Here is a 10,864-nt window from a genome sequence, read left to right on the forward strand (position 1 = left end):
GGGTTTTTTTTTTTGGTTTTTTTTTGTTTTTTTTTTGTCCAATGAGAAACTAAACCATGGTGCATCTCCTCTCCGTAACAGTAGCAGGGAACAGCTGTACTCTGCTGAGCCGTGGAAATTTAGGGGTGCCTCAAATGTAGGATGGCTCTGGGAGAGGGTAATGATCAGTTTGCTGAGTAGAGAGTGGCAGAGGCCTAACAAGCCAGGTGGAAATCTAGGTGGGCAGGGGTCGGATCTGCGTAGGTCTGCAACCAACCTGCACCGCACAGGTGTCTTGCTGCAGGTCTGTCTTCTGCGGGAGGAAGGGCAGAATTGGGCATCTTCTGCGTAACGCTGATGTGATTCCTCCTATGGAGGAGCAGAGGGAGCTCCAGAGTCTTAATGAATCCTGGCAACTTCCTCCTCTTCCTTCCCCATGAGACTGGCCCGCTCCTGAGTGCAGCTCTGTACTAACACAGGAGTCACCGAGAACACGCTTACCTGAATCACGCCGCCTGGCTCAGACCCTCAGCGCGGCCTTTGCTCAAGGAGCTTTGTGTTTCTCAACCGGGCTAGTGTAAAGAAGGGTGTAGGAGCTGTGCTTTCTATTCCATAGGTATCTCTTTAAAGGGACGAGCCAGGAAAGTCCCTGCCTCTGTCCTCTCGATCTTCCCCCAAGTAACCGCAAAACAGATGTTCTAACTGGTTTTGCTCTTGTGAGCTTCCCTGTTGCTCTTCTTCATGTTTCTGGTTGGTCCTGATGTCCAGGAACCAGAGCAGGGCTTGGGGCTGCTCGCCTCTTGCAGGCTCTGACACCATCTTGTTCTGTGACCTTGGTCAAATCACTTCACCTCTGTTCACCCACCTGTGAAGTGGGTCTGACAAAGGGGGCTGAGTGACTGGACAGCGATTAGGGTACAGGTGAAAGGGCTGAGTGTGTCATACACCCGCCATCACCTCCTCGTGGCTGGTTGCTTGCCCTCAGGAGCGCAGGTTTGTAAACTAACTCTGAAATGGAGCGTGCAACCTTTGTATCACTGGGACTATAAGGATGTGGTTTCCTACCACAGCTGTCTTCTCAAATTTCTGCGCCCTACCGCTGAGCCTTTGGCTTTGTCAATGTTCACTTCAACTCGAGACCATTTTTTTTCAACCCTCCGTGCACAGGAATGAGATCGGTACATGCTTGAAGCAACAAGTTCCCCAACTCGTTTTGGTCTCAGCCCTCGCTTACGCTGGGCTGAACTTTGTGCGACTCCAGCACGTGGTTCTTTCTGCTTGTGTGTCTGCAGTCAGCTGGGACAGGGCTTCCACATACCTTAGAGGCCCTGCAGTAACTGTCCTTGTCTCTTCTCCCACACCAAGAGCTTATGCAGCACATCTTAGCCCTGAACGTGGCTAAGGGTTAAGTTGTCCCAGTTTAGCTTTCACTGACTGTGGGGTAATTGCAGACACAGGAACAGTTGCCCCAGAGCAGTTCTGCCTCCTGCTAATTTGGGGCATTTGGAAGACTGAGGCAACACGTTGGGCTCCACTTGTAACTGCCCCAGTCCAGCAACCAGTCACTAACCCCTAGTCTGAGCATCGCTGCTGGTGACTCTCTCTTGTACTAAGCAAAGGTGAGTTGCAGCTGCAGGGTAATGGACATGCATTTCCTGAGCTACTGTAAAATCCCAGGGCAGGTTGCCCTTCGTAGCTTTTACCACGCTGCAGCTAGCTAAGGGAAACTCTTAACACCCGTCGCTTCACCTCTAGCTATGCCAGGGTAACAACCAGCGGCTTGTCCATGCTGGGGGGTGTAGGTCCACTACCTGTGCTGAGGGTGCCACTTTCTGCAGCAAAACTGAAGCAAGGGAGCTCTGCAGGGCGGTAGGAGATGGAGGAAAAAGCTGCTTGGCGGATGGCTGCAGGGGGAGGGGGGACGCGCATTCTGCCCCTGGGGCAGCCAGGCAGAGTGGAGGCAACAATGTGTGGGCTCCTCTGCTGCCTAAGCATCTGGCTTTTGGGGGCTTTCTCAATTGACCAGAGGAAAAGGGGAGAGGGGACACTGCGGGAGGCCTGAGCCAACTCGTTAGCCCTAGATGGGAAGATCTGAGTGGCCTGATTTTGAGGCAGTTCTGTCTCAAGGGGGATGTGTCTGCCCCTGTTCTGTGATAACTCCCTACACGTTGGGGCCCAGGTCACTTTATGGGGATGGGTTGTCTACCCCTCACAAGTGGCAAGTCCCTCCATGTGAGAGCTGGGAATGTCTAGTGATAAATCTGAGCTGGGTTTCCTCCACACATCCCCTGCCAGGGACCAACTCCTGATCACAATGGGGTCTGCGCCGTATTCCCAGCATAAAGAACAGCCTGTGGGATCTGTCTGGGGAACAAGGCCTAGAGTGCCGTGCTGCTGAGCTGGCATTCGGTGGCTCTGGTGGCATCACTTGCTCCACTCCAGAAGTGGGGAAATGTGGTGGGGGACGGGTGGCAGCATGCGACTTGGCCCTGCCAGTCAGGTTAGAAGGCACCGTCACAGCTGTGCCAGCCAAGCTTGGGCTTCTCCAGGCAGAAGTGTAGCTGGGGAAGTGGAGGAGGGAGAACTTTCTCCCAGCTTAATGTCCTGGAGGAGAAAGCTACATGCACAGAGCTGGTTGGCAGCTCCCCTTGTGTCATGCTGCCAGGGTCCTGGTGCTTCAGTCACAAAGCTGGATAAGGGCAGCCGGTTAGAGGGTTAGATAGCACCGTCTAACTGTGTCTGTCTTATCCCCAGGTCCCTTGCCAGAACCGGTTGTCAACGGCGAAGTAGAGAAGGTAAAGCTCACACCAAGTCTTAAGTTTTCATAGGAGGCATCTGACGCTGAGTTTGCTGATGGCTGTCAGTGCAGGATGAACGCACTCCCCTCCTTCCTCCTTCCCTCCAAAGCTAACTAGCTTTGGAGCCTTCCTGTTCCAGGGCAGAGCTGCCCTTTGCAGAAGAGAGCGGACGGCTCCGGCCCCAGCCCTGGCCCAGGCGTGTCGCTCGCTGCACGGCTCCTCCCCATCCCGCAGAACAGAATGGCCCATTCTTTCCCAGGGCAGCTGGAGCCCCGCAGCCAGGCAGCTCTTCCAAAGGCCTCGTTACTTCCAGTCTGGTTTGAAAAAACAAAACCCAATGCAACGTGGTGCAGAAGGGGGAGGCAGCTGCTGGCGAGAGCCTCCAAGGGAAGCTGAACGCACATCAGGGGAAGGAGGAAAGCCTGGGGCTTCGTCCTTAGACAGAGATGCATGCAGACCTCCTCCTCAAATTGCTCTGGGCACCACCTCTTCCAGTCAGGCACCCCACAAGAGTGGCTGAGCCCATATGTGGAACAGCCAGGTCTTGAAAGGGTCCTGCAGAAAGCTTGGGTCCTTACCCAGCTCTGTGCTTGACAAGCCGTTTCCATGCCTGGGTAGAAACTTGGAAAGGGGGAGAGCGCACAAGACTCAGAGATGCTTTTGTGGTGAGAGAGGGATTCTCTGCAAAACCACAGAGATGGAGTGAGGCAATAGAGGGCACTTATCGCATCTCTCTTCCCCACCCTTTGAACAAAAAACCTGCATCTTCTCCCCTCCATCCTGCCCAATCCTTAGGCTTGAGGCCTGGTTTGCCCGTGGTGCTTGTACTTGGCTGAGACTTGGTGTCCTGCCCCAGTGGTTATATTGGCACAACTTAGTGCCTGTTTACAGAAATAAGCAAGCACTGTATAAACACCTGTGTAACAAGGTAATTCCTGCCTTAACTGTATCACCCTGAATCTGGTATGGAAATGTGTATGGACCAGTCCCAGGGACAAGCCTCCAGCACAGGACATTTCAAATGCTGTTCTTCCCCTGGGTGAGGCTGGGAGCTGTAGTGTGACCAGTGACTTTGAAAGGCTGGAGAAAGGAAGGGTATTTTCTTGCCCCCCGAATGCCACAGACTGAAGCAGCACAGCTGGTGTCCATCCGGGGCTGGAAAGGATTAGATAGCATCACAGCCTGTCCACAAGATGCTTATTCGTCTGCAGTCTCTCAGTGGATTAAGTGCTCAGAGAGAGGATTTTCCAGCTGCCCGTTTTACAGGCCCTCCACAGAGAAGGGCGTGTTGGAGCCAATATCCACCTTTCTCTGCTTTCCATGGTCTTATGGTGATTCTGTCCATCTCCCTAACAAAGCGCCCTCAAATCCCCCCGGTGGGGTGCAGAAGAGGTCTAGCTGTTGGTAAGATCCTGTCCATGCTTAGAGGGCAGGGGCTGTTAATGAGAGCCCCAGTATTTAAGCTAATCTTTCCAGGATGCAACAGTTGGCCTTCCCTTCTGGCTCCGGCTGGAGGAGCTGAGCAGCTGTTGGTCCCTCTGGTCCCTCGGGGAATGCGGTGTGTGGTGCCCGCTCTGAAAAGAGGGCATCCCATCCCTCCAAATCCTGAAGGCTGTGACCCTCCACACAGGTGAATGTCTCAAGGGGTTAAAGGAGCAGGGTGGCTAAGGCGAATTTGCAGATGACATTTGAAGGAGGGGACACAGGGTTACCAACCAGTCTGCCCATGAGGGCCTGGGCAGCACACCTATCTGCCTGCATCCTGCCTCTCTGCATCACATTAACTCGGGTCTCACTGGTTATGTGTTTTTCCTTTCTGGAGGAGGCAATTCTCTCCTACGTGGTCTTCATGTACAGGGTATCTCAAGAGAGCAGCATTTGTAGGGACTGGACCTTTAAGTGGGGAACAGAAGATGCAGGATGGTCATGAACTTGCACCTCCTGCCCAAGTGCTCTTCCAACATGCAGGAGCCAGTTGAACTGTCCAAGAAGAGACAGGCTGTCATGGAAAGGGTGGGAGGAGGTGGTGAAAAAGGCAGGAGTGTGTCAGCTGTGTGCTCATCTCTGGGTGGAGGGGTCACCGGGGTCTCACTGGGCTTCTCTGTCTTTCAGGAGAACAGCAGAGAGCAGCGGCCAAGCTCTGTGTCTGAAAGTCTGCCTAGCCCTGAGCCAGCTTGTGCATCTCCCACTTCGAATGAAACCCACCATGAGGTGCAGCAGGTAGGGGCCCTTTTGGTGGGGATGTGGGCTGGGAGCTGAGGGACAGCTCTCCCACGGAGGGTGGAGAGGGTTCACATTTAAGCCCCTAACCCAAGCAAACTTGGTAGGGAGTGCTCTTCCCACTGTCCAAGGAGCACCCCCGGTCTGCACGCCTTCTCTGGAATAAAAGTAGCAGGAGTGCATGAGGGGCTAGGGTCGGGTGCCTGTCATGGGATTCATGAGACCAACACCTCAAGAAATCACCCCCTCCTCTCCTCCTTCCTCGGTTTTTGAGACCAATCATGGAGTACAAGCCAGATGGTTTGGAGGTGGTGGGTAGGAACAGAATGGAGAAGGGTGGAAACTAAATAGAATATGCCATATGCAAGGGGAGGACCACCAGCCCGATCAGGGGGATGAGAGGAAAAGGTCAGGGTGGACTATGACAGCTCATGTTGCCCCACTGTCACCTTTCCAGCTTAACTCTGAGGAGAAGGAGGAGCGAAACTCCGCATCTGATCTCCCCTTGGACCTCAACATTCCCCTGGCGGTGGCCAAGGAGCGGGCGCACCAGAAACGTACCAGCAAGAGGGCGCCTCAGATGGACTGGAGCAAGAAAAATGAACTGTTCAGCAACCTCTGAAGCCTTCCCTGGAAAGGGAGGCAAAACAGGGGCCATGCCAGACTCTCCCGGACCTGACCCAAATCTCCACCAGCATCCTGCTTTCCCCTCAATCTCCCGCTTCCCTAGGGAGCAGAGTCCTCCCTGCCCTTCCTCAGTTGGGACACATGATTCTCTTTCACTTTACTGTTTTCTGAAGGGAAAAAAAAAGGCTCGGTGGCTGTTGCGTGTTGCGGTGTAGGGTTAATGTTCAGAGAATGGCAAGCTGTTTTTATGCTATAAATACAGCAGCGTTCACCCATGTGGTAAGAACTGAGCTGCTCCGTGGGCCTGAAATAAACCCTGCACATTTGTAACGGGCCTCACAGGGGGGGCCTCTGCCTTTCACTCTCCATCTCACAAGCTTTTCGCTGGAAGCTGTGTAGAAAGCGTAGGCTAAGGTGATCGGGAGGGATTCACCATTTTGGGGCCCCAGCTTGAGACTCCTCAAGGGAGCCTGATTTGGTGCTCAGAAGCTCCTTCACGACCAGGCCTGGCTTTCTTCAGTATCTCAAGCTGAGCCCCCAAAATCATTAGTTTTAGTTCTGAATATTTCAGCCCTAGGCTTTTAGCATCTTTTTAACATCTCCGACTCCAGCGTGGCCAAGAACCAAACCACATTCTTTCTGAGAACCGACCTTTTTGACCTCTGACCTGAGACTTGCATCCACGGTGGTCCACCTCCCCCTGCCTTTCCCCAAAGTCCTCTGGTTTTGGGGGGGTTGCCCAAGAGGGCATTGCAGCTGAACTGGCTTAGTCTGCTAAGAGCAACCTCAGTAAAACAACGTGTCCTGAATACAACTCGGCCGACCCATGCAAACCGTGAGCCAGCTTCCCCTCCAAAACTTCAGCTCTCCAGGGTAGCCGAGACCTCAGAACAAGAGGGAAAGGGGGAACTTTTTCTTCCCATGTTACAACCCGCAGGGTTCATTTCCGCCTGGGGAGGAAGGGTGGGTGGCGTTTGGACCAATCGTCGCAACTGATGTTCAGTTACTCCTGAAGAAGGAACTGCTAGAGTGCTTAATTTAAAGGTTCCTGAATGGACTGTTTCTTTTATGACATGTTTCCAATCACCTTTTTTTTTTTTTTTTTAAATGTATTTTGAGGAAATTATTTCTTGCAGAAGTTTTATTTCCATGTTTGCGATCCGGTGTTGTACTTTCAAACTCAAGAAAAATTCTGTTTACTGGAATAAACCCTTCCGACTTCGCATTTGTTTTCAGGCTAAATCCTTCTAACGCTGGAGCCTGGGTGCTCCAAGCAATCCTCTCTTCTATAGGGCTCTTCTTTCACTACAGATAGAGCCCTGCGACTATAACTGTCACCAGCTGCATGCGTCTAATAGGATCTGGGAGGAGGGCCTGCAATGGCCACGTATCAATGTCCTGACATGCTCTTACCACAGTATTAGCATGTTGTAAAGGAAATCTGGGCAGATCTCCAGTGCTGGCTCAGGTAGTGATGCAGTGTATTCTTGGATATCTAGGACCGCTTCACCTAGTTTTACGGAGGGAGGCTGTCCTTTCTTCACAACGGGTTAAAGCTCTTCAGTGTGGCCTTGCCTGCCACGGTGTCCCCATCTCTGTTGACATGGGGGTGAAGTCAGACTTGCAGGTAACTTGGCCCAGTGCAGCACAGCACTGAGGCAGGGAAGGAAATGCTCCTCCAAAAATGTCTTGAGGGTGTTTGCACGTCTAGACTGCTGACTGTGCAGCGGATGGAAAACAGCAGAAGAGCTCCATCGCTCGCTCAGTGACTTCTTTGTACGATGGCCGCGTGGAAAAAGTTGGTTCTGATTAATCGGGCCATAAGAGCTGGCCCAAAACAAAAATGCACCATTTAATTTTCAGATGATTTAATCGTTAGGCATGCTTTAAGAGGACTGTCAGGTCATTTTCAAAACTGTTCGGACATCTTGGAAATGTTCTTCCAGGGGTTGGCCCAAACCATTCATCCAGTGCAATGTGAATTTAGGGAGAGCTTGTTCCCCTAGAACTGCAAGTTTTTTGGCAAATCCATTGTTAACTGCCAACAATTTGTCTCTCGGAGATAAATTGGCTCTTACCTGGTGGCCACTACATTCGGGGGAGGAATAGCTGACCCTTGGCAGGTTCTGTGTCAAAGGCTAATTCTACACCCTGTGTCCAGTGCATCAGAAAGTTGAGTTTATGGGTGAGGGGGGGTAAAAGCAATCCGGGCTCATGGTAGAGGTGATATCTTTTATTAGACCAACAAGAATTTTGCAAAAGAAATTTCTTTAATTGGGTGGGGGGGGTGGCATTCTTGCAAAAGCTGTGATGCATGCTACGGCAACGCTGCTGCGATTAGCCTATGTCTAGAGCCTATGGGGGGCCGGGGGGGCACGGAGGTGGAGAGATGGATAAATTTGCTCCTTTAGGGTTCGTGTTTATAGATTATCATGTCCTAATCCCTGCTGCTGAGGGGGATGGGAAGAGGTTGGGTGAGGCAGTGTTTATCAACTGTAATCTGCTATGGCCATAGCTGTAAAGGATTTTCAGGAAGCAGTTAAGGCAAGGTCCAGCGACTCTTATCTCAGTGTTAAGTAACCTGATTAGAGGGTAGCAACTACTGAGCCCTCGAGGGGAAAATAAGCCAGCTGTCCTGGAGCATCGAGGTGTCACAGGCTTGTTCACAAGCCCTAAGCATCAAGCCAGTGACCATGGACTGGGCTATCAGAGCCCCTCAAAGCAGCAAAACGAGTGATTTGCTTGTAGGTAGATGCTGTGGAGACAGGTGAGGGCTCAAGGGTGCTCTCCTTGACGTCCACACAATAGAGGCCATTGGGGAGGGATATTGGAGGGACCTCTGACATGATGATTAGGGTGCGTGGACTTTCTCAGCGTCAGGTCTACAGTGGCGTAGGCAGGTAAGTGAGGAGTCAGGAGCCATGGAGAAGAGAGATGCCCGAGTCTAGAAGCTGACCCAAACAGCATGGGAAACCTGCACATCTAATCTCTGTTGGCAGATGTGACAGCACCAGGTGTGTAGGGTGCACACTAGCAGGCAGCGGGGTGATGAGTGGACCGGCTTCAGCAGCAGCTGATGATTATAGACTGATGTTGTGAGCACTTAAGCGAATTTCTAAGCATTTGGCCATTTTGTTCCCACTCCTCATGGGGAGAGATGAGGCCCTGTCTTGAGCTTGTAGATCAGTGGCACTGACCCTTAGTCGGACGAAAGTTGAAATGGCAAAGTGGGGATGCCGAGATTGAAGGAAGGGTGAGTAAACTCAAGCCTGACCGTGTCAAAAGTCCTTTAGGACAGAACTTACTCCTGCTACCAGCTAATGAAACTTTTCCTTTGGCTCATGGTTGAGGTCTCTGCTTTTGCTAAAACACTCGGGTTCTGCCCCGGTCGGAGGTTACCTGGTGAAACGTGGAACTGGGGGAAGAGGGGTTGCTTGACTGCATAAATAAGGATAGCTCCCGTGGAGGAAAGAGTCAAGCTGGGTGAAGCTGTAGCTGGTGAGTAAAACAAGCAATTGTAGTAGGGTGTGAGTTTGGGATAAAGCACTGATGTATGCGACACACTTCAATGCTCCCAAAGAGAGAGCCCTCTAATTGGCCAGAAAGTGCCTCCCTATCATTGATCTATTATACAGAGGCTTTGATCCAAGCGCAGGCCCCTGCCAGCAGGGTCATGATTGCTACTAAAGATGCATTAGCATCATGTCTCCATCAGGCCTTGTTCTCCATGCACCAGCTCCCGGGTGATGATGGTGACAGAGTTCGTAAACAGCAGGACATCCCCGAGAGGCCTGTGATGGAGGGAGTGGTTTCACAGGGGAAGGTGTCCAGCCAAATCGTCTTGTTTGCTGAACCTGGCTGCAGCCCAAGTTGCTCCATGGCTGCCACCTTGTGGCATGGCCTTTGGCCAAAGCGTCGTCCTTTGTGGCACTATAAGCATTCACAAAACTGAGTGGCTTAAGTGGGTCATACAGATAAGCCCTTATCCTGAGCGTGCACACAGCTGAAAGGCTTGGTTAAGCACAGTGCAGAAGAAACCCAGACCCCTGGATGACCACAGCCCACGGTGTTTGATACCCCAGCAGAGCTATTTCTATAACTCTTCAGGGGACAGTCTCTGCGCTGATTTCTCTCCTGCCTATATGGACACCTGTGGAATGAGACCTCATCCACTTCATTCAGCTGAGCTCCAACATATCAGCTGATAGACGGGTTGTGGATAACCCCATCTCTTGCTGGTCAATGAACTGCAAACTCATTGAAAACAGGGCTGGAAAGGACCTTGGGTGGTCACCTAGTTTACCACCCATGTCCACCCCCCTCCCCACCCCTGTTCAGGGAAGCATCGGCCTTGCCTAAATGCCCCAAACAAGTGGTTTTCAACCCTGCACTTTAACTTCCAAAGAGGGAGAATCTGCATGCAATTAATGGTGTCAATTTAACTGGGCCGCTGCATCTGCCCAGATTTGGAGCCTGACCTTTTTCAAGGCATCGGTGGAATTTCACAGGATGGAGCTGGTGTGACATATTCACATGTGCCCAAACCTCCTTTAATGCTTGATTTAGGAACAAGAATTTATGCCCAACAAACAAGGAAGACTATAGCGATGCTAGAGGTGAGAACTTAACTGAGAATTTCCTGACTCTCTTTTTCAGGCCAGCCTTCAATCTATCAAGTATATCAGGTTGCCTTGTATTTTGGCTTGGAAAGAGTCTTTATGAGCTAGAAAGCTCTTATCCCTTCTTGTTCCGATCTTTTTGAGACCCCTTTCTTAGACACATGCTCGCAAGACGGAGTTTAGCCACCAGAAGCCCGTGGAACTGGGAAAAAGTGCTGACAATACCCATTTGTGAGCTTGTGATGAAAAATGCATTATAACGCATGTGTACGTCTAAGGGTGCATTGTCAAAAGTGGTGTTGGCATGTTACATGAGAATTTCTTGAAGTTTAGATTTTCTACTATAACAGTTTTTAATGTAAGGCTTTGTAGCTGGGATAAAGTCTTGACCTTGAACCAGGGGCGGACAATTATTTTGGGCGGAGGACCGCTTACTGAGTTTTGGCAAGCCATCGAGGGCCGCGTGACAGGCAGCCAGGGGCAGATAAACATTAATTATCTAAATTTTTTAGGGGCCCCGCAGGCCAGATATAATGGCCTGATGGGCCGCATCTGGCCTGCGAGCCACATTTTGCCCGCCCCTGCCTTAAACGCTGATAATGCATAGTTAGGAGGTGATGA

At 51.4% G+C, this 10,864-nt stretch overlaps 1 protein-coding gene across 1 annotated transcript in view; it reads left to right on the plus strand.

Annotated features, from left to right (window-relative positions):
* The window catches only part of SLC9A3R1 (SLC9A3 regulator 1), a 12,734-nt gene extending 5,888 nt beyond the window's left edge, over positions 1 to 6,846 (plus strand). Inside the window, exons 3-5 of the mRNA XM_019517774.1 lie at positions 2,734 to 2,774; positions 4,890 to 4,997; positions 5,455 to 6,846. Coding sequence (XP_019373319.1) covers positions 2,734 to 2,774; positions 4,890 to 4,997; positions 5,455 to 5,619 — 314 coding nt within the window. The 3' untranslated portion in view covers positions 5,620 to 6,846. The remainder of the gene's footprint in view (positions 1 to 2,733; positions 2,775 to 4,889; positions 4,998 to 5,454) is intronic.
* Positions 6,847 to 10,864: the final 4,018 nt, after the last annotated feature.

Source organism: Gavialis gangeticus, unplaced genomic scaffold, assembly GCF_001723915.1.
Source record: "Gavialis gangeticus isolate Ggan-Ray unplaced genomic scaffold, GavGan_comp1, whole genome shotgun sequence".
NCBI classification, from domain to species: Eukaryota; Metazoa; Chordata; order Crocodylia; family Gavialidae; genus Gavialis; species Gavialis gangeticus.